The sequence below is a fragment of the Aquarana catesbeiana genome, linkage group LG03 (genome assembly GCF_042186555.1).
Source record: "Aquarana catesbeiana isolate 2022-GZ linkage group LG03, ASM4218655v1, whole genome shotgun sequence".
Classification (NCBI taxonomy): Eukaryota; Metazoa; Chordata; class Amphibia; order Anura; family Ranidae; genus Aquarana; species Aquarana catesbeiana.
The window spans coordinates 568,026,657-568,046,144 of NC_133326.1; the positions used below are offsets into that span (position 1 = coordinate 568,026,657).

Below are 19,488 nucleotides of genomic sequence, written 5' to 3' on the forward strand. Positions count from 1 at the left end.
GTTTTTTATTATTTCATTGATATTAATATTGTTAATTTGTTGCAGAAAGTCCAAATATTTGCATTATATTTATTTTATATTAATATTATAAGTTTATTAGAATTTAGAGTGTACACTCTAAATTAATATTGTTATTTTTTTTTTTTTTTGCAGAAAATACAAATATTTGTATTTTATTTAATTTACATTAATATTTTAAAATTATTTAGATTTAGAGTGTAAGCTCTAAATAATATTGTTAATTTATTGCAGAAAATACAAATATTTGTACTTTATTTAATTTATATTAATATTTAAAATGTATTTAGATTTAGAGTGTAAGCTGCGAGGTACGGGGTCCTCTGTCTCTCTTTATATTGTAATGCCCTGTGCTGACTGTTGGCACTATATAAATCCTGTGTAATAATAACAATGTGATATCTCATGCAGCTGTAAAAAGTTAGTGATACGGGCAAAGAATGTTTGGTGAATAAAAGATTGTGTTGGATTTGTTTGTGTTGTATATTGTTGTGTTTTTGCTGTCCTCATAGAGACAAGCTATGAGTATTAGATGGTATTTACCATGCTGTCATATTCATGGATACGGTTTTGTTCTCTTATCAGGAGTTATGTCTGCTCCACTCCTCTCGAGCTGCTGCTGGTCTCCATGTCATGATGGCTATTCAGGCGGAGTCACCTTTGTGCTGGGTGCCCTGGATGGAGACCCTGTGAAGTTACATTTCTTAAAGGATTATGTTTGTAAAGCACTGTATAGTCTCATCCATGGGTTCCAAGCAACTGCATTCAATGTTATCCATTTCTCCCATGTGGTAAGTGCTCCCACCTCCCTCCTCCATTCACAGATCAGTGCTGGATTCAGGTGTAATCCATTGTTGTCACTCTCTGGAAGCTGGTCCAAAGACCTCTTGTCCATGTAGACAGGAAGTGGCTGAAAATTCTATTGTTTATGGTGCACTGTGCTTAACCACCTTAAAAAGATAGTAAAGGTTACATATTATTTTATTAGATTAAAAAAGATGTTATATTTACCTGCTCTGTGCAACAATATTGCTCAGAGCGGTCCCTTACCTCCTATTTTTCAGTCCCCTGCTGGCGCTGTCCTCTCCTCCTTCCTCTAGGTGCCCCCATAGTACGCCAGGTGCTAAGGTGGCACCTGTGCAGGCATATCCTGAGCCAGGCTGTGTGCCTCCATAGACACACACAGTGCTATATAACTCATATCCCTGCTCCCTCCTCGCGGGAGTTTGACTGACAGCAGCAATAGCCTATGGCTTCCACCGCTGTCAGTGTCTACTGTGAGACCAGGAAGTCAAAGGAGCAGTGCTAGAGCCAGGACAGCGCTGGATCGTGACTCAATCAGGTAAGTGTTTATATTAGGTAGTGGGAAGCTTTTTTTTATCTTAATGCAAACAATGCATTAAGGTAAACAAAAAAAAAATTAAAAAATTGAGTTTAGAGCCACTTTAATACGGCAACACTGTTAAAAAAATAAATCATAGTACCTCTGTACCTGGTGATTGCTGTGAACCAATCACAGTGATCACAAGTGTAAACCAAAAAAATGTCAACACAGCCCTTCCCTGTGGACACACAAGGCAGCAAGGGGACATATGGACCATAGAAGTGGCACACTGATGACCAAAGTTATGAGGAAAAAACATCACTTACCACCAACAGTTATGGAGGCACTTACCAGCAACCCCCCCACCATAGGGTGGAACTAACTCCTGACGGCTGAAATCTTCAAGCTCTGTCCATTGCATAGTTCAGCCCATTGCACCTCTGCACTCCTGTGACCCACAGGAGAAGTAGAGCTGAAAGAGCTTTGGCCCTACTTCTCCTTCAAGTACCTCTTGTGACATATTATTGTATTCACATTTTTTCTTAACTGATTAGATCTCATGCATGAATCAATCATGGTCACTAGGAATTTTTGCACTTTACAATACTGTATTCTTACTTCTTACTTTGTATGGCGAGTGTTTTTTTTTCTAAAAAAAAGAAGAAAAAGTCCAACTGTACTCACCTCTTATCCAGCGCTTTACTCTCCGTTTCCTCTTCTCTGTCACAAGATGTCTTCAGTCAACCCATTTTTCAGCCTGGAAGACTGAGGAGATACTGTGAGTACCTACCCTGAGTAGGTGTGTCTTGCAATCATAGTTTGATGCATAGTGACTGTGATATCTTGACCTCAGCATGCACCCTACATGATTGAGGACTGCCCACCATTGCAGAAGATGCAAAAAAGAAGAGGCGGCCGAGGCAAGTTGATTTTTAGAGAAGAGAGCAGTTGGGCTTTGAACAGCCACTGAGATAAGATATCAGCCACACAAGGAGTGCATTGTTTTTATTGGGTGTGCAGGCTCATAGACTTGCATTGTGAGATTGAGCAGTTAAGCATGACTACTGTAGATTTGAACAAACATGGCTGCTTCCATGTACATATATATATATATATATATATATATATATATATATATATATATATTTGTGTGAAAAAGTACTTGCCCCCTTTCTGATTTTTTTTTTTACATATTTGTCACACTTAAATGACTCAGATCATCAAACAAATGTTATCATTATACAAAGATAAACCGAGTAAATACAAAATGCAGTTTTTAAATGATGGTTTCATTTATTAAGGCAAAAAAGCTGTCCAACCTGCCTGGCTTCGTGTGAAAAAGTAATTGCCCCCTAAACCTAATAACTGGTTGTGCCACCCTAGGCGGCAACAACTGCAATCAAGCATTTGCGATAACAGGCAATGAGTCTTTCACATTGCTGTGGAGCAATTTTGGCCCACTCTTCTTTGCAGAATTGTTTTAATTCAGCCACATTGGAGGGTTTTCCAGCATGAACAGCCTGTGAAGGTCATGATACAGCATCTCAGTTGGGTTTAAGTCTGGGCTTTGACTAGGCCACTCCAAAACCTAAATTTAGCTTTGTTTGAACCATTTGGAGGTGGACTTGCTGTTGTGTTTCAGATCATTGTCCTGCTGCATAACCCAAGTGCACTTGAGCTTGAGGTCACAAACTGATGGACATTGTTCTTTAGGATCTTCTGGTAGAGCTCAGAATTTATGCTTCAATCAATTATGGTAAATGGTCCAGGTCCTGGAGCTGCAAAGCAGCCCCAGACCATCACGCTACCACCACCTTGTCTGACTGTTGGTATGATGTTCTTCTTATGAAATGCTGTATTAGTTTTATGCCAGATGTAACGGGACGCACACCTTCCAAAAAATTTTTGTCTCATCAATCCACAGAATATTTGCCTAAAGTCTTGGGGATAATCAATATGTTTTTTGGTAAATGTGAGATGAGCCTTTGTGTTCTTTTTGTTCAGCAGTGGCTTTGGCCTTGGAACTCTCCCATGGATGCCATTTTTGCCCAGTCTCTTTCTTATTGTTGAATCATGAACACTGATCTTACCTGAGGCAAGTGATGCCTGCAGTTCTTTAGATGTTGTTATGGGTTCTTTTATGACCTCCTGGATGAGTCGTCATTGTGCTCTTGGAGTAATTTTTGTAGGCCGGCCACTCCTGGGAAGGTTCACCACTGTTCCAAGTTATCTCCATTTGTGGATAATGGCTCTCCCCGTGGTACACTGGAGTTTCAAAGCCTTAGAAATGGCTTTGAAACCCTTCCTAGACTGATACGTACATTACTTTGTTTCTAAACTGTTCTTGAATTTTTTTAGATTGTAGCATGATGTGTGGCTTTTTGTGATCTGTTAGCGTGCTTCAATTTGTCAGACAGCTTCTATTTATGTGATTTCTTCATTCAACAGGTCTGGCAGTAATCAGGCCTGGGTGTAGCATGTGAAATTTAACCCTGCTTTCCAAAAAAATTGTGGTTAATCACATATCATTCATGATTCAGCATGGGAGGGGGCAATTACCTTTTCACATAGGGCCAGGCAGGTTTGAACAGCTTTTTTCCCTTAATCAATGAAATAATAATTTAAAAACTGCATCTTGGAATTACTCGGGTTTTCTTTGTGTAATATTTAAAATTTGTTTGATCTGAATCATTTAAGTGTGAGAAATATGCAAAAAAATAAAAAATCGGGAAGGGGGCACATACGTTTTCACATAACTGTATATGCAAACTACATAGTAACAAAGCTTTTAAAATCTTAACACATATCGATAAGTTTATTTACACCAAGTTGACCTATTTTTTTATGTATACCTTTTAAAAACTGATAAGACTATACTTTTCCTTTGCAATGGAGTTTCGGTTAATGTTTTTTTCTACTAGATTAGCAAGTGGTGCGATAGCGCTGTGACATGGAGGCCAGAGGCTGTGGCCCAAGCCGTTTCATGGACCCAAGGTCTGGCTTGCGGGTCCGGAGCGAGCCCTACTGGTGCCCTGGCTGCAGCGTTGGAGGATCCTGAGTGCAAAGCTGTATACTTAGTGATAGATGCCCTGCCGCCCAATGTGCTGACCAATATATACAGTTACCTATCCCGGAATGAGGGTGCCTGTGCGGTAAATGTGGTGTATCTAACAGAAGAGCCCAATGACAGCAAGGCAGAAGGGTCTTTCCGTGAGATAAACCTAAAGCCTTTCGGACCATCCAGTATGGTAAGTTACAGGAATGGACACCAGGGCAAAATGTTTTACAGGAATGGTCACCATGAGTGTTTGGGATTTTGCTGTAAATGAATCCCTTCGTGCTTGACTCTTAGGGTATCAGGAAGGAATTTTTCTGGAGCAAATTAGATCATGCTTTATTGGTTTTTTTTTGTTTTGTTTTATAGATAGTGTATATGGAGGTTTTCTATTTGTGTGTGTTTTTTTTTCTCTGTTGGTTGAACTGGATGGACTTGTGTCTTTTTTCAACCAGATTAACTATGTAAAAGTGATCGCTTAATCAGGAAGCCCACACGTTAACATACCCTTAAAGTCCTTGCCCCCATCGGCAGAAGGGGTTACAGTCATATTCAGTCATTTGATTTTTTTTGTTTTGTATAGAGTGGGGAAAGATTAGAAGCTGGTTCAAGTTAGTCTGCAATCCTGGGTTTATATTGCACCATCGTCATATGTTATGCTGTACAGTATAATACAGACAAGGATGAGTAAGACATATAATACAAATACATTAAACATTTCCATGCAAATGCATAGAACATTTATGTTTTTGGCGTATATATTTTGATAATTATAAGTGTGTCTCTAGCCAAAGGTTTTTTTTTTGTTTCTTTCTTTTTATTAGAGTAGGGAAAAGTAAAACCTTGCTCCGTTTTCTGTGTGCTGTCTGTGTCCCATTGGGGAGGTTTCTCTTAATTTCCTGTTAGAGTCACGACAGGAAATGAGAGGAAATCTTTTCAAAGTGAGGAGGATTCACCTTTTAGACAGTTTCAATCACCAGAACATTAGAAGATTTCTCCTCACCTCCCGTTGCAAGTGACATATGTAAAATTTCTGTCACAGTGACAATGGTGACCAGGACAAATAGAGAGATGTTTCCCCCCACACGGGGACAGAGACAGCAGGGAAAACATGACCGGGTATCTAAACCCCTTACCACTCTATCCAAAACTAAAATGTATTGGCTTTACATACATTTTAAGTGATCAAAGTGATGGCTTTGTTCAGAAATGCGACATAACAGTTTTTTAGAGGCTGCACCAGTAAATCAATAATTTGTGTGTTTTCGATTTTAGATAAAAAGCACTGAGATTACAACCATGAGTCACTGCTGTCGTACCCCTTCACCCTGCACTGCCTCTACAGTTCACTCTCTGGAGCTTCGGTATGTCTACCTCTATAGTTATATGTTAATGAAAGAAGGATTCTAGGCAGATATACAGAAAAGACACAAATTAATGCAACTCTGTACTTGTTAAAGTGTTACTAAACCCAGTAATATGAAAATGGTTCATCTGCCCTGCACAGTGCCCACAGCTTATAAATCTTCTTTTTACATTAAAATACTGCCACTATATACTTTTTTGGATGATCTGTATACCACGGTCAGTGATCAACTGCACAGTTTCTCCAGTGCTGAGAGTTCAGGAAGGAGGAGATTTGCACTGCAGCCTGTATACACGCCCACATGTGTGATGTCAATATCATGTGACCTGGCTAACTCTGAGAACAAGTAAATATTCTCTCCAACGTAAAAGACACAACTGAGCATGTGCAGGTTAGCTACTGCCTGTGAGTTAGCTGGCCTTCCCCAGATAGACAGTGCAGGAGGGGGAGGATTTATGCATACAGGATAAAACAGCCTTTTAATGCAAAGGATTAACCCCTTAAGTTCCACATTGAGTATAACAAGCATGCTATGCTGCATATACAGACAAATTTTAGTGTTGTGGGTTTAGTAACACTTTAATACATCATTAAATGTATGTTTTAACCACTTCAATACTGGGCACTTTCACCAAATTGCTGCCCAGGCCAATTTTTAGCTTTCAGCGCTGTCGCACTTGGAATGACAATTGTGCGGTCATGCAACGCTGTACCAAAACAAGTTATTTGTAATTTTTTTGAGACAGATAAAGCTTTCTTTTGATGGTATTTAATCACCACTGAGTTTTTTATTTTTTGCTAAACAAACGAAAAAAGACCGGAAAAAAATAATTATTTGTTTCTGTTATAAAATTTTGTAAATAAGTGATTTTTCTTCTTCACTGATGTGCGCTGAGGAGGCTGCACTGATGGGCAGTGTTAGGCTGCACTGATGGTCACTGATGAGGAGGCACTAATATGCAGCACTAATAGGTGGCACTGATATGCAACACTGATGGGTGACACTGATGGGTACTGACAGGCATCACTGATGGACAGTGAGAGGCAGTACTGATGGGCACTGATTGGCATCACTGGTGGGCACTGACAGGCATTTTCGATGGGCAAGATCTCCCCTGTGAGGAAAGACGCTTATCGGCTCTCCTCTCCTCACGTGCTGTCAGTATGAGAAGAGGCATGCCAATAACCAGGATTTCCGAGGGACACACCGCAACATGGATCACCGTGCTGCGCATCCCCTTAAAGCCCCTGCCCAGCCGTCATTCTGCTATAGGCCAGACAGAAAGGTGGTAAATCCAAGCAGTGTAAGTACCTAAATTTGACCTGGTATCAGCCTCTAGCAGTACCTGAGAACCAGACTTATGAGAAGAGCTAGGAGACAATCACTTGTGCTGCAGTGTTCATGTGCTAAAAGCACCTGGATAGTAGGAAAGAGCAGCGAGACAGAGAGATGAGCTCAATAACTGTACAGTGGGGCTGGAGTGTGAGAGAAGGAAGCAGCACAAGGAGCCAATCTGTTAATATACTCACAAGAAGCATGCTGAGAGCAGGAGAAACCAGAGTGACATAGAGATGAGTCCATTGTACTGCTCATCCTTTCACTGTCCAGTCACAGGCTGAGGAAGGTACAAGATCTGTAAGTGTTATTAGAATAGTAATGTGTTACGCTTAACCAATAATTATAAAATATAAGTTATAAACAAAACATATAGTGGCTGGGCATAAACCTTAAATCTCAAACATAGATTTGGATATAAAAAATAGGCATTAATTGTAAATGACAAAATCAAGTAAATTGTCCACAAATAGTCCCATCCACAGGTGCAAAACAAGTGAAATAAAGCTTCTTCAAAGACCTTTTAGATTTGTGATACCACCAACAAGCACCTTCACCCGGAATGATAGTAGGAATGCTTGCTTACCAACTCCCCATGCCCCCCCTTCTCAAGGGTGGTCATAAAGCGCTTAAGCAATTTTCATGGACTCCAAGGTCTCCTCCTGGGCCACTTCTCTATCCACCAGGGTCAACGCTGATCAAACAATTGTTACGGAATTTTCAACTGTAATATTCATGTAAAGCAAACAAGAGGCCTCTCCACAGTGTAAAAAATCTCTTAAAACATTTACTAAACCAATAAATACACTAAAAACACTGCTCATGTAAAAAAAAGAACACCCAGCTGGCATAGAAAATCCACTTCCTGGAACACAATGACGTCAGTAGGAGGCTCTGCCCAACGCATTTTGCCATCAAAAGACGTGTTCCCGGGGTTATATTACTTGATTTTATTCAAGTTTATCATTTACAATTTATGCCTGTTTTTTATAAATCGAAATCTATTTTTGATATTTAGGCTGGGTTCACACTTATGCGAAATGGATGCGTATTTCTCCGCATCCAATTCGCATGACAGGAGAGTGTGACCGACTCTCAATCGAGCCGGTTCACACACCTCTGGGGCGGCTGTGGTCCGGATTTGGAAAGGGTACCGTGCGTCTTTGGCTCCGAATCAGGTGTGAATTCAAGCAGAAATGCGGACCTGATTTGCCCCTGAATCGGAGAACAGGGACGTACCGGACCTCCTGCTGTGAGCCGTAGCCACAGCATGTGTGAACCCAGCCTAAAGGTTTATGCACAGTCACTATATGTTTTGTTTCTAACTTATATTTTATGTTTATTGGTTAAACGCAACACATTACTTTTCTAGTTACATTTAGTAGAAAGGATATCTTCTCTGGTGTTTGCTGCTTTACTATCTTATATTTTTTTAATTTTGCACAGATGCACAGTTTTAAATTGAATCTCTGTGAGTGTTATTTAAAGTGGTTGTAAACTTGTGACATGAAATATGAACAAAGCATATCCCTCTATAGCAGGGATATGCAATTAGCAGACATCCAGCTGTTGCAGAACTACAAGTCCCATGAGGCATACCAAGACTTTGACAGCCACAAGCATGACACCCAGAGGCAGAGGCATGATGGGACTTGTAGTTTTGCAACAGCTGGAGGCCCGCTAATTGCATATCCCTGCTCTATAGTGTGTACTTGTCTCAATCCAGAGCACTAAGTGTCTGTCTGCTGTGTTGTTCCTCTCCTATCTGCATGAGTCACTTCTAACAATGGGACAAGAAAAAAGGTGATGGGGAGGGAGCTCTAGCACACAGCCTGTGATTGACAGCCTTAGCTTTGTTCCTGCGTGCTGTGTGAAGGGTGTGTGTCCCCTCCCTCCAATCAGCTTTCACTAAGCTCTGCAGAGTAACTTCAGTTCCCCACCCTCTGATTTCTGAAAGCTGAATTCTGAATGGATGTAGAGAAGAAAGGACGGCACATAAACAGGTACAACTTATGTATGAGGATTTGGTTATTCTCTGTGTATCACCTGAGGCTAGGCACTTTGGGTATATGTAAGGGTTTACAACCACTTTAATTGCAGCAGAGATAAATCAGGGCTCCAGACAGGGCTGTGTAAATCTCAGGACTGAATGGACAGAAATGCAAATCCTTTGGCAGGTAAATCAGTCTATATATACGGTATACAATTTGTGTATTTAGATGTTTGCCTGAAGTCCAACTCTGGTCAAAACATTGACAAAAACATTGGGGAATGTATCAGAGCAGACAGAATCTGGAGCAGCTGTACATGGCAACCATCCATGTTCTATCTTCAGTTTGTTCAGCTAAGCTTAGAAAATGAAAGAAGCATGCTCCAGATCCTGGATGATCCAGTTTCAATCAATTATCCTCTGCTTTAATTGATGATTAAAAACATATAGGTAGCTCTGTTCTACTTCTATTTTTTATTGATTGACCTGTCTTGTAGTGATGACTTCCCGCTAATACTAAACATATATTTTACAGCCCACCACCCAGTTGCAGTGTGACCTGCAAAAAAACTCCAGGACTTTATCTATCAAATTCAGCCCAAATTACCAAAACTCCAGCAGCTTTGAGTCTTCTGAGAGGGGCCCGAGTCCTGGCCCGCAGGGACAGAGATGGGCTGTATTACATGGGGCACATTGCTTGTGAAGTGGAGGTAAGTCATTGAACTGTGTTTAATCTCCAGGTTAAACCTGACCTTCAGGTGATCTCAAAACTTTTCCATCCTCCTTGCTTAACTATAGAACCTAATCTTCTGTCTCTTTGTCTTCTTTTACCAATCAGGGCTCTCCGGACCGTTTTCTTGTGGAGTTTGAAAAATGTTGCGTTCTTAAGGGAAAAGCTCAGTTCCGTATGCAGGAGACACCAATATGTGACATCATCCATTATGAAGATGCACGATGGAGGCCTTTAATTCCTGGAGATCATGTGTTGGCTCCACTAAATACCAGCATGGAACAGTATGGACCTGGAACCATTTTAAAAGGAGCAGAGAACCGAGAAAGAGGCTTGGGTATTGTTTTTCTTTTGAATTTAAAAAGCAAGAAGAGTATTTTCACAAGTGTCTTTGTTAAGAGTAAAGAAGGGACCTTAAAACTACAAAATAACAAAATGCTGTGATATAGAGATTGGATAAAACGTTTAATACAGCATAAACTTTTTGGTAGTAAAATAGTAAAATTAGTAGTAGTAAAATTGGACATTTTGTGTGGAGATGTATAGATAAGACAAAAAAGGCTCACAGGAAGTGGACTGAATGCTGGATGAAGGAACAATGCCGGCAACAGCACTGGAGCATAGGTTATGTAAATAGTGCTTTGCCATATTTTTTTATTATACTATTATATTAATAATAAAGGTAATAGTATGGTATATTATTATGCTAACTTCCTAAGCCCAAGTTTCTCATTTCACTTCACCGGATAAACTGAGTAGCGTTGGGCAAAAATAAGGTAAACCGTGTCTATTCAGCTGTTGGGTGGAAATTAAAGTGAATCTGTTGCTTTGTCCTCCTAAGCAAAGCACAGGTTCACTTTAGGCCAAGTACCTTTCTAATAGGATGAGGAAGAGAGTTCCAGGAAATGCGGTCTTCTGAAGAAATATCTTGTAGTCTTGGAAATATCTTGGAATGAGGTTGGGAATGATCAGAACATATTCAGATTTGTGGTGGAGCCAAAAATACCAGCTTGGAAACTATTTGTAGTTGAAACAAGAAATATTAATAGACTATGACTTCCAATGGCAAATGATAACCTGAATTGCATTCTCTTCTGTCTTAAAGTGTCAAGCCAAAAATGTTTTCTTTGTTTTAGAATGGAGAAGGATTAGAATCCCTATCTGTTTTCAACTGTTATCTGGGGCACCATCATTTTACTTCCTGTCCTTACTCTACTTATAAAGGCATCCTTATTTCTTCCCATCTTGCTGTTGGAGAGTTCCCATCTTGCTTTTGGTAAACTTTTGTCAACGGGACAGGAAGTGAGGGAAAAACTCTTTACAAATTCCTGGATAGCAGTAAAAAAACAATGGGGGTTCTAACCCCTCCACACTCTATCCAAACCTAGGAAATAAAGTCTTGGCTTGGCATACACTTTAAAGCATAACTAAATACTCGTTGGTGTGGATGAGCTGTTGCCATAATATTTGGGAGTGCAGAGCTTAATTGAACATTATGGCACACAAAACTCCTAATGTGCTTTCCTCTAGAGATGATGAGTCCAAGAACATGTTAGTGCCTTATCCTCCACTGGCACATATGTGCATGTGTTACATTGTCCTTAGCACTCAGCTCTAAATATTATCAGTAACTGGGCTAAAGGTTTTTTTGCAAAAGAGACTTTTGCATATCCTTCTGCTGAAAAATTCTACCTCCTCTCCTAGTGTTTTTTTTTTTGGCAGAACTTTAGTTCCACTTTAATAATAAAGTCTGTTTAAATAAAATGACCTAATGAAAATAACACCTCTAATACTCTCTAGCTTTTGATAGTAATGGAGTTCTCGTAGCATTCTGGAATGGAAAGACCAAACAAGTTCCTGCTGGCCTCGCCATCTGGATCCCACAGGATTTAAGTGACCGCATTACTCTGGAGCTCCACATCCCGCCAGAAGCCCGGAAGAAGCTGATGGAGTCTTGCCCCGGGTTCCCTTTCATAGGCACTGGTTATAAACATCACCAGTGTCAGGCTGAAGAATCAAGTCTTACACCTAGCTCCAATAACTGTTTGTATTGCCTTTCTGACGCTGATGTTTGCCAGAGGTGCCATGTACCGGAGGAGCTGTGGGCGGCTCTGAGAAACTCCTTGAATCACATCAACAATATGACTTCACCTAAGGAGAAATCGGCCAAAAAAGTGGGCAAGAAGAAGGACCTTAAACAAGACACTTCTCCAAAGACTGTCCACAGTAAAGAGAGGGTGAAACCTCAGCGGAGAGTCATACTAGAAAGGGAGGGATCCCAGCAACAGAAGCAGGTCAGTAATTGGATATATTACTGAGGAAGTAAACTCAAATGTTATTTGCTTAAGACAAATGTCCATGTCATTTTCATCAAGTAAAACAGGTGTTCTCCACCTCATCTTGTTGCTGTTAATATTTCCTGTGAAGACAACTGGTGTACAGAATTGTTGGGAATCCTGTGAATAGCAATTACTGATGATTAAAGTGTATCTAAACCTAAAAACAAAAATGTAACATATCAGTTCTTGGATGTGGTGGCTGCATTTGTTTTCTTTTAGGTTTCTACTCCCTTTAATTTCACCTGGAAATCCTTCCAATAACACACTTCTTGCTCTAGATTGACAACACTCTGTATCTAAAAAATGGGGGAGGGGAAATTGGGGCTTTAAATGAGGCCATGACTGGGTAAAGCCATGTGCCTCCATCCCTGTCACTATGACAATGAAAGCACAATTGCGGCAGGAGGCAGCAAGGAGACAAAAGGGTGGGACTTTAAATGAAGCTCATGATGACAAAATGAATCTATTGGTGGGAAATGAGATTGTTTAATAAAACATAAAAAAACATGTTTAACAACATTGAGTCATATATACACAAAGAAATGCACCCATAACATGGTGCCAATTTCAATTGGATATGAGCTAGTAATCACATGTTTACAAACAAGGATATTCATGATAATATTGAGGGGTCCACCATAATTCAAGGTTGGGTATATAAGTTAAAAGGGTAGCATCTGCACAATCAATAGTCCTTGGAACCCTATCAAGGTAGAAATTATTATGAACATATATCATGGTAGACGTGTGGCTGATGGACACAGTGTCAAGTAGCTTGACGCGTTTCGCAGCTTATAGCCGCTCTTCAGGAGCAGATATGTGGTATCTACAATAAGAGAATAAACTGGCTAAGTACATTGGTTATGTCAAGGTAGGGGAGGGTGGATAGATACACTCCCAACCAAAACCATTCTAGCAAGATAACTCACAGTTGTGTGTACACTAGGAGGGGAGATGTCAAATGCCGGAAGCCACCTGAGGACATCAGTGCCAGGAGCCGAGAGGGTATGTCCGAGGGCGGAGCCCACCACAAGCAACAGCCCAGGCGGATCCAGGCTACTTGAGCAACCCTGGTGAAAATGTGGGAAAGATGAGGTGTGGTTATGTCAGTGGTGTAAGGCTATATTAAAAACAATATTAAAACTAATATTGGGTGGCCTACAGCATTTGACATCCACCCTCCCCTACCTAGACATAACCAATTTACTTAGCCAGTTCATTCTCTTATTGCAGATACCACATATGTCTGCTCCTGAAGAGCGGCTATAATCCGCGAAACGCATCAAGCTACTTGACACTGTGTCCATCAGCCACACGTCTACCATGATATGTGTTCATAATAATTTCTACCTTGATAGGGTTCCAAGGACTATTGATTGTGCAGATGCTGTTCTTTTAACTTATATACCCAACCTTGAATTATGGTGAACCCCTCAATATTATCATGAATATCCTTGTTTGTAAACATGTGATTACTAGCTCATATCCAATTGAAATTGGCACCATGTTATGGATGCATTTCTTTGTGTATATATGACTCAATGTTATTAAACATGGTTTTTTATGTTTTATTAAACAATCTCATTTTCCACCAATACATTCATTTTGTCATCATGAGCTTCATTTAAAGTCCCACCCTTTTGTCTGCTTGCTGCCTCCTGCCGCAATTGTGCTTTCGTTGTCAACACTCTGTATCTGTAGAGGAGCAGTGTTGTCCTCTTATGCTGTGTACACACGACCGGACTTTCGATGGACTGAATCACGTCGGACTTTTTCCATGGACTTCCATCGAATCGGACACAATCACACCAAAGTCTGATGGATTTGACCATGATGACGTAGGACCGGACTAAAATAAGGAAGTTTGTAGCCAATAGCTGTCCTAGCGTCTGTTTTCGGCGATCAGACTAGCATACAGACAAACGGATTTTTCGACCGGACTCAAATCGGAAAGATTTAAAACATGTTCTAAATCTAAAGTCCATCACATTTTCGACAGAAAAGGTCCGCTGCAGGTCCGATGAAGCCCACACATGGTCGAATTGTCAGACGGATTCGTTCCGTCAGACAAGTTTAGTCGAAAAGTCCGGCCGTGTGTACACGGCATTAGACTGCTCTCCTGATTTGTACAGAAACCCACGTCCCACTCCTCATCTCCTTTTCAAAATAAAAAAATCCTAAAATGAGTACCTTGAAATCCCTTTTATGAAAAAATATTGCCTATTTCTTCCTAGTAGTAGTCAGGCACATTCAGCTGGACTTGTTCTGTAATGTTAAATGCAATGATTGTCCATGAACAAGATAGAAGGCGTGACAGTTTGTGAAACAATATTGTTTACATAATCCCATCTCATGAAGCCTTGAAGTCTGCAACATGTGTTCATTGTTTGAATTATATGACTGACAGTGTGAATTGTTCTTAGCTCGTTGGGGTTCATGGTGACTGGATAAAGATTAATCTATGAAGCTATCAGGACCCCCTCAGTCATTAGCACAAGCACATTCACAAGTACATGTACTTGCTTCTGAGCATGGAAATGTAGAAGGCCAAAAATGTACGCACATGCGTTCATGTTTGTGCCTCTCGTTGTGTGTATAGAAATGCATGCACCTCCACCTGAGTAATTATTGCCAAGCAGGCTATTTACAGTTCTGCTGGTGCTGAATGGTTCTTAACTGTACATCTGTGACCTGTGATTTGCAATTCTGCACTTGTACTTGACCTTCGTTACTGACCAGGCGTCTATCTGACCTGCCCTTTAAACGTCCCTTGTCTACCTATGTTTGACAATTATTTTTGGTACCAACCTCAGCCTGCACGCACCTGATCAAGATTCTGCTTGTCTACTCTTTACCTTGCTGTCTGCACGGTGCTGACCTCTGTGTGTTTCCAGCTTTGCATCTTCTTTTTGTTGGGATGCTTCACTGCTCATCCATTACTGACCCTTGTCTGGGACCTGACTGTGTCTGAGATCTGTGCATCCTTGATGTACTTACGGCTGTACTCCAGTACATATGATACTAGCATCCCAGAGTTCCATTCACCAGTTCCTGCACCAAGGTACTTGTGTCCTCCATCTTCCCTGCAGGCCCTGTCTCCAGGGGTGATCTGATGGGAATTGTGCATGAGGCCAACCTTGTCATTTTGGTGTCCTCATAGGGACAATTCATTATGTTCCCAACACTCACTTTATCTGAAGAAGCGACTTGGATAAGCAGGGAAATATCTTGAACATTACAGAACAAGTGAATGTGACTGTTACTAATTCTACCATGACATGGATAGATAAGAATGTTAAGACATAGTACCTTTTTTTTTTTTTTTTTTTTTGTTTGTTTGTTTACAGAAGCAACATGTTGTGTGTAACAGAGATACACAGACCGAAGGAATATTACGATCAAACATCAGTCCAATCAAATATGACTTACAAAAAACTGATGGTAATTATGTGTTTCTTATGTTTCCATCAATAGATTGTGCATATGTAAAGGTACCTTAATGTAATTGCCTTAACTGGAAAGTATAATGGGACATATTTATCAATTAAATTAGTGACACAATTGGTTGCAAATCAGGTTGCGTCTCTTTTTGCAAAGTTTCTGCAATAGGTTTACATACATGTGTATCTGTATTCCTGGGCAGTCAAGTGCGACAGTTTGCAAAGTTCTGAGATGGATTTATTACTCAAGGCAATACAGATGCATAATTAAATCAGAACTCAACTGTATCTGAGCACCAAATGCAGACAACGCTATTTAATTAATTTGTAATATTCAAAGCAAACTCACCCATCTGTTCAGGTCTCCATGCTTTATTTTGTTGAGAAATCACTTTGAAAAACAACCCCGTAGCATTTCTAGCTCATAATGAAACTTGTTTAAAGTGTAAGTAAACCCCCCTATCGTTTTCAGACAAGGAAGCTGCCATCTTTGCCTCTGTTTACTCTACAACTGCAATGATGCTGCACATGTGCTCAGTTTAGACACCAGCTATTGAATGGCTTGAGGGTTTGGTTGAGAGCACAACCAATGGTAGTGTTACATTTCCAGCACGTGCCGGAAATGAAACTGTTCTATGGGTGGGTTTACTTCCGCTTTAATATTCCATTGCAGTAGCAGGTCTGGATAAACATTTTAAGGGCTTTCAAACACATGTACAAATACAGTGCATCCAGGAACTATTCACAGTGCATCACTTTTTCCAATTTTTTTTATGTTACAGCCTTATTCCGAAATGTATTAAATTCATTATTTTGCTTAAAACTGGGATTTTGATTTTGCTTAAAGCTGGGATCTCCTCACACGCCAACAGTGTACACACAGCACTTTGAGTGCTGTGTGTACACTGTTGGCGTGTGAGGAGATCCCAGCTGTTAGCTGTATGCAACTAACCTTACCATATGTGATTTATTCTGCTGAAAAGCGTGAGTGAATTTTTACCCTTATTATATAGGGATTACATATCACACTGCCTGCGCAATGGTCTTTCTTTCTTTGTTGTTTCATACTGCGGAAGTTCTTTGAAAGCCAGAAGCCAGCTCATGCTAATGAGCAGCTGAATATATGAGCAAGCCAGCTATCACTGGGGATTGCTCATTGAAACCTGTCTATATTCATCAAATCACCAAAGACATTATATTTTTTCACAGCAGTATGCTGTCCTATTGAGATACCTGTGCACTGTGGTTCATTACATTAATATATCTTATCTTTATTTTTCTCTTTTTAATTGTGTTCAATAATTTATTATTACATTGATAGTTAGTTATTGGATTTTGTTATGGTGAAGGATGTTATGTTATTTATAATAGGCTCTATTTGATTATTTTGCACAGGATTCACTGATTAATCATTAAGAGATCACACCGTGTTATATTGGGAGGTTAATATTAGCGCATTATACATTTTGAATATATACAACACTTTTTGTGTGATATCAGTTCACATACACAATAATTGCAGCTATATTATTTGGTCATCTTCTAGTATTTGTCACTTATTTATTTATTTACTAGTTCATATCAGCGCATTAGTACACTTTTTACTTTGTCCCACAACCTGTCTATGTGGCCAGAGGGTAGTCCAGCCATGGATTGAACACAAATTGGATTCTTCTTTACATCCAGTGTAATCTGAACAGGGCTTTTACAAATGCATTGTTAAAGCGGAGTTCCAACGACATATAACAATTTCTTTTTCAAAATCCATCTATTATCATTACAGTATTATAATGTGGCACTCATTAGTCTGATCAATTGCGCCACAATAGTTAATATTTTATCTAAAAACTAACCTTATATTTATCCTTGATGTGCGTTCCCATCTTGCTTGCGGGCAGGCAAAGCCCACAAGGATAAACCTCTGGAATACGGTGCTGCTGAGTAACCAGCATGCACCGCCTTTTCTCATGCATGCGCAGTATGCACAACTCGCAGCTCAGAAAACTTCTAAATAACGCGATGCTAGCCCTTGGCGCTGCCCACTGACTCCTGAGAAAGGATGACACACATCTCCCAGGAGCACTGGCGCCAAAGGAAATTATGTCAATCGCCACAGAGAGGAAGTGGCAGACTACAAGGGATCCCATAGCAACAGTGCAGAAGGAGTGAGTAAAAGAAAATAAAAAAAATTCCAAATGTTGTTGCTGAAGGAGATTACAGTTGAATTATGTAAAGTACATTTTATGGGTGGAACTCCACTTTAATAGTTATTTCTGTGTTAGATGATGGAATGTCCACCTCATACAATCCCTCGAGGCCGACCAACATGACAAATCTCCAAACCACCTTGCAACGTATTAATCAGGCAATGAAAGAGGATCGAAAGGCTATGGAATCAGCTTTACTTGAGCGTCGACCCCGTTCTGCTCCTCTCAAACTGGTGGGTTAAAAACAAAAATGGAATTTTTGCTCATACACATATATTGCCTGTTTCGCTAAAAGGGTGAAAATGAGTTTACATCTTATTTTGGCCTGTTTTCAGATGATTTACAATGGAACCTGATTCACCAAATTTTTATCTAAACCCCAAAACGAAAATGTAATACATTGCAGCTTAACTCCTTCACGCCGACCGTACGCAAATATGTGGCCTCATTGGACTGGGCTTTTTTCCGTGGGGCCACATACCAGTATTTGCGTATCTCCCTTTATGGAGATACATTGTATCTTTCTCTGTCCTTGCAGAGATAGAAAAAAAAAGTGTGTGTAGAAAAAAATATATAATAAGAATTTAAATTAAAGTGAAAAAAAGTACCTAGCTCAAGGTTTAATCCAGGTCAGCCCCAGGGTTAGTGTTTGGGTCAAGGTCAGGGTCAAAGCTCAAGGTCAAAAAGCACCATTTTTTTTTTTTGGACAGGATTTTTTTTTTAATTAGTATCAGTGTCAGTGTGTTTTAGGTAGGATAAAAAAAAAAAAGCAAAATGCGCACTATTGTTTCTGGGCTGTACGACGGGAATAAATAACGACTAACATACACGTACAGTGGTATCGCTGTGATCGTCATGAGCAGAACATTTTTGTTTTGTTACCATTTTGGGCCAGTTTTCCTTAGATGATAAAAAAAAAAAAAAAATCAGGCGATGTCCATTACCATTTACCACCAAATGAAATCCCAATTTGTCCTGAATAAAACAAGGTATAATCCACCTGGGTGCACAAAGTAGTTGTGATGATATGTACGGTTTTACTAACACATATCAAAGTTGCAAAATTGGGCTTAGGCATTAAGATTTGTTTTACCCTTAGGCGCAAAGGGGTTAACAAACTTTTGGTGTGGTGGCTGCACTAGTTTTCTTTTTTCCCTTGATTTTTTCCTGTTGATCTTGACACTTCCTATCGTATGACAATGTTCACTCACCCTTCTGTATCATAACAACAAAACAAGATGGGACTACAAAACCCTGCCCTTCTCTTAGAGTCGGTTCACACTGAGGCAGCACGACTTGCAGCGCGACTGCCTCAGGCGACCTGCACACGACAGCAGCGGCGACTTGCAAAACGACTTCTATATAGAAGTCAATGCAAGTCGCCTCAAGTCGCCCCCAAAGTCGTACAGGAACCTTTTTCTAAGTCGGAGCGACTTAAGTCACTCCTATTAGAACAGTTCCATTGTAAAGAACGGGACGTGACTTGTCAGGCGGCTACGTCGCCTGACAAGTCGTCCCAGTGTGAACCGGCTATTACTGTCAAATTCACACATGGAAAATGCCTCTTACACCTCAAAGAACTGGAAACAATGTAATTGAAAACAGCACAGGCAGAGAGAATAGCTAGATTTCTAGCAACAGGTATTTTTAAACTTATCAGTCAGATATAACAAAATTCAGGAG

The 19,488-nt window shown here is 40.1% G+C and overlaps 1 protein-coding gene across 1 annotated transcript in view; it reads left to right on the forward strand.

Annotated features, from left to right (window-relative positions):
* LOC141132891 (uncharacterized) overlaps positions 1-19,488 on the forward strand; it is a 45,192-nt gene that overhangs the window by 5,556 nt on the left and 20,148 nt on the right. The window contains exons 2-9 of the mRNA XM_073621843.1: positions 604-809; positions 4,264-4,590; positions 5,673-5,761; positions 9,625-9,799; positions 9,928-10,156; positions 11,620-12,113; positions 15,506-15,599; positions 17,881-18,038. Of these exons, the coding sequence (XP_073477944.1) occupies positions 609-809; positions 4,264-4,590; positions 5,673-5,761; positions 9,625-9,799; positions 9,928-10,156; positions 11,620-12,113; positions 15,506-15,599; positions 17,881-18,038 (1,767 nt within the window). The 5' untranslated portion in view covers positions 604-608. The remainder of the gene's footprint in view (positions 1-603; positions 810-4,263; positions 4,591-5,672; positions 5,762-9,624; positions 9,800-9,927; positions 10,157-11,619; positions 12,114-15,505; positions 15,600-17,880; positions 18,039-19,488) is intronic.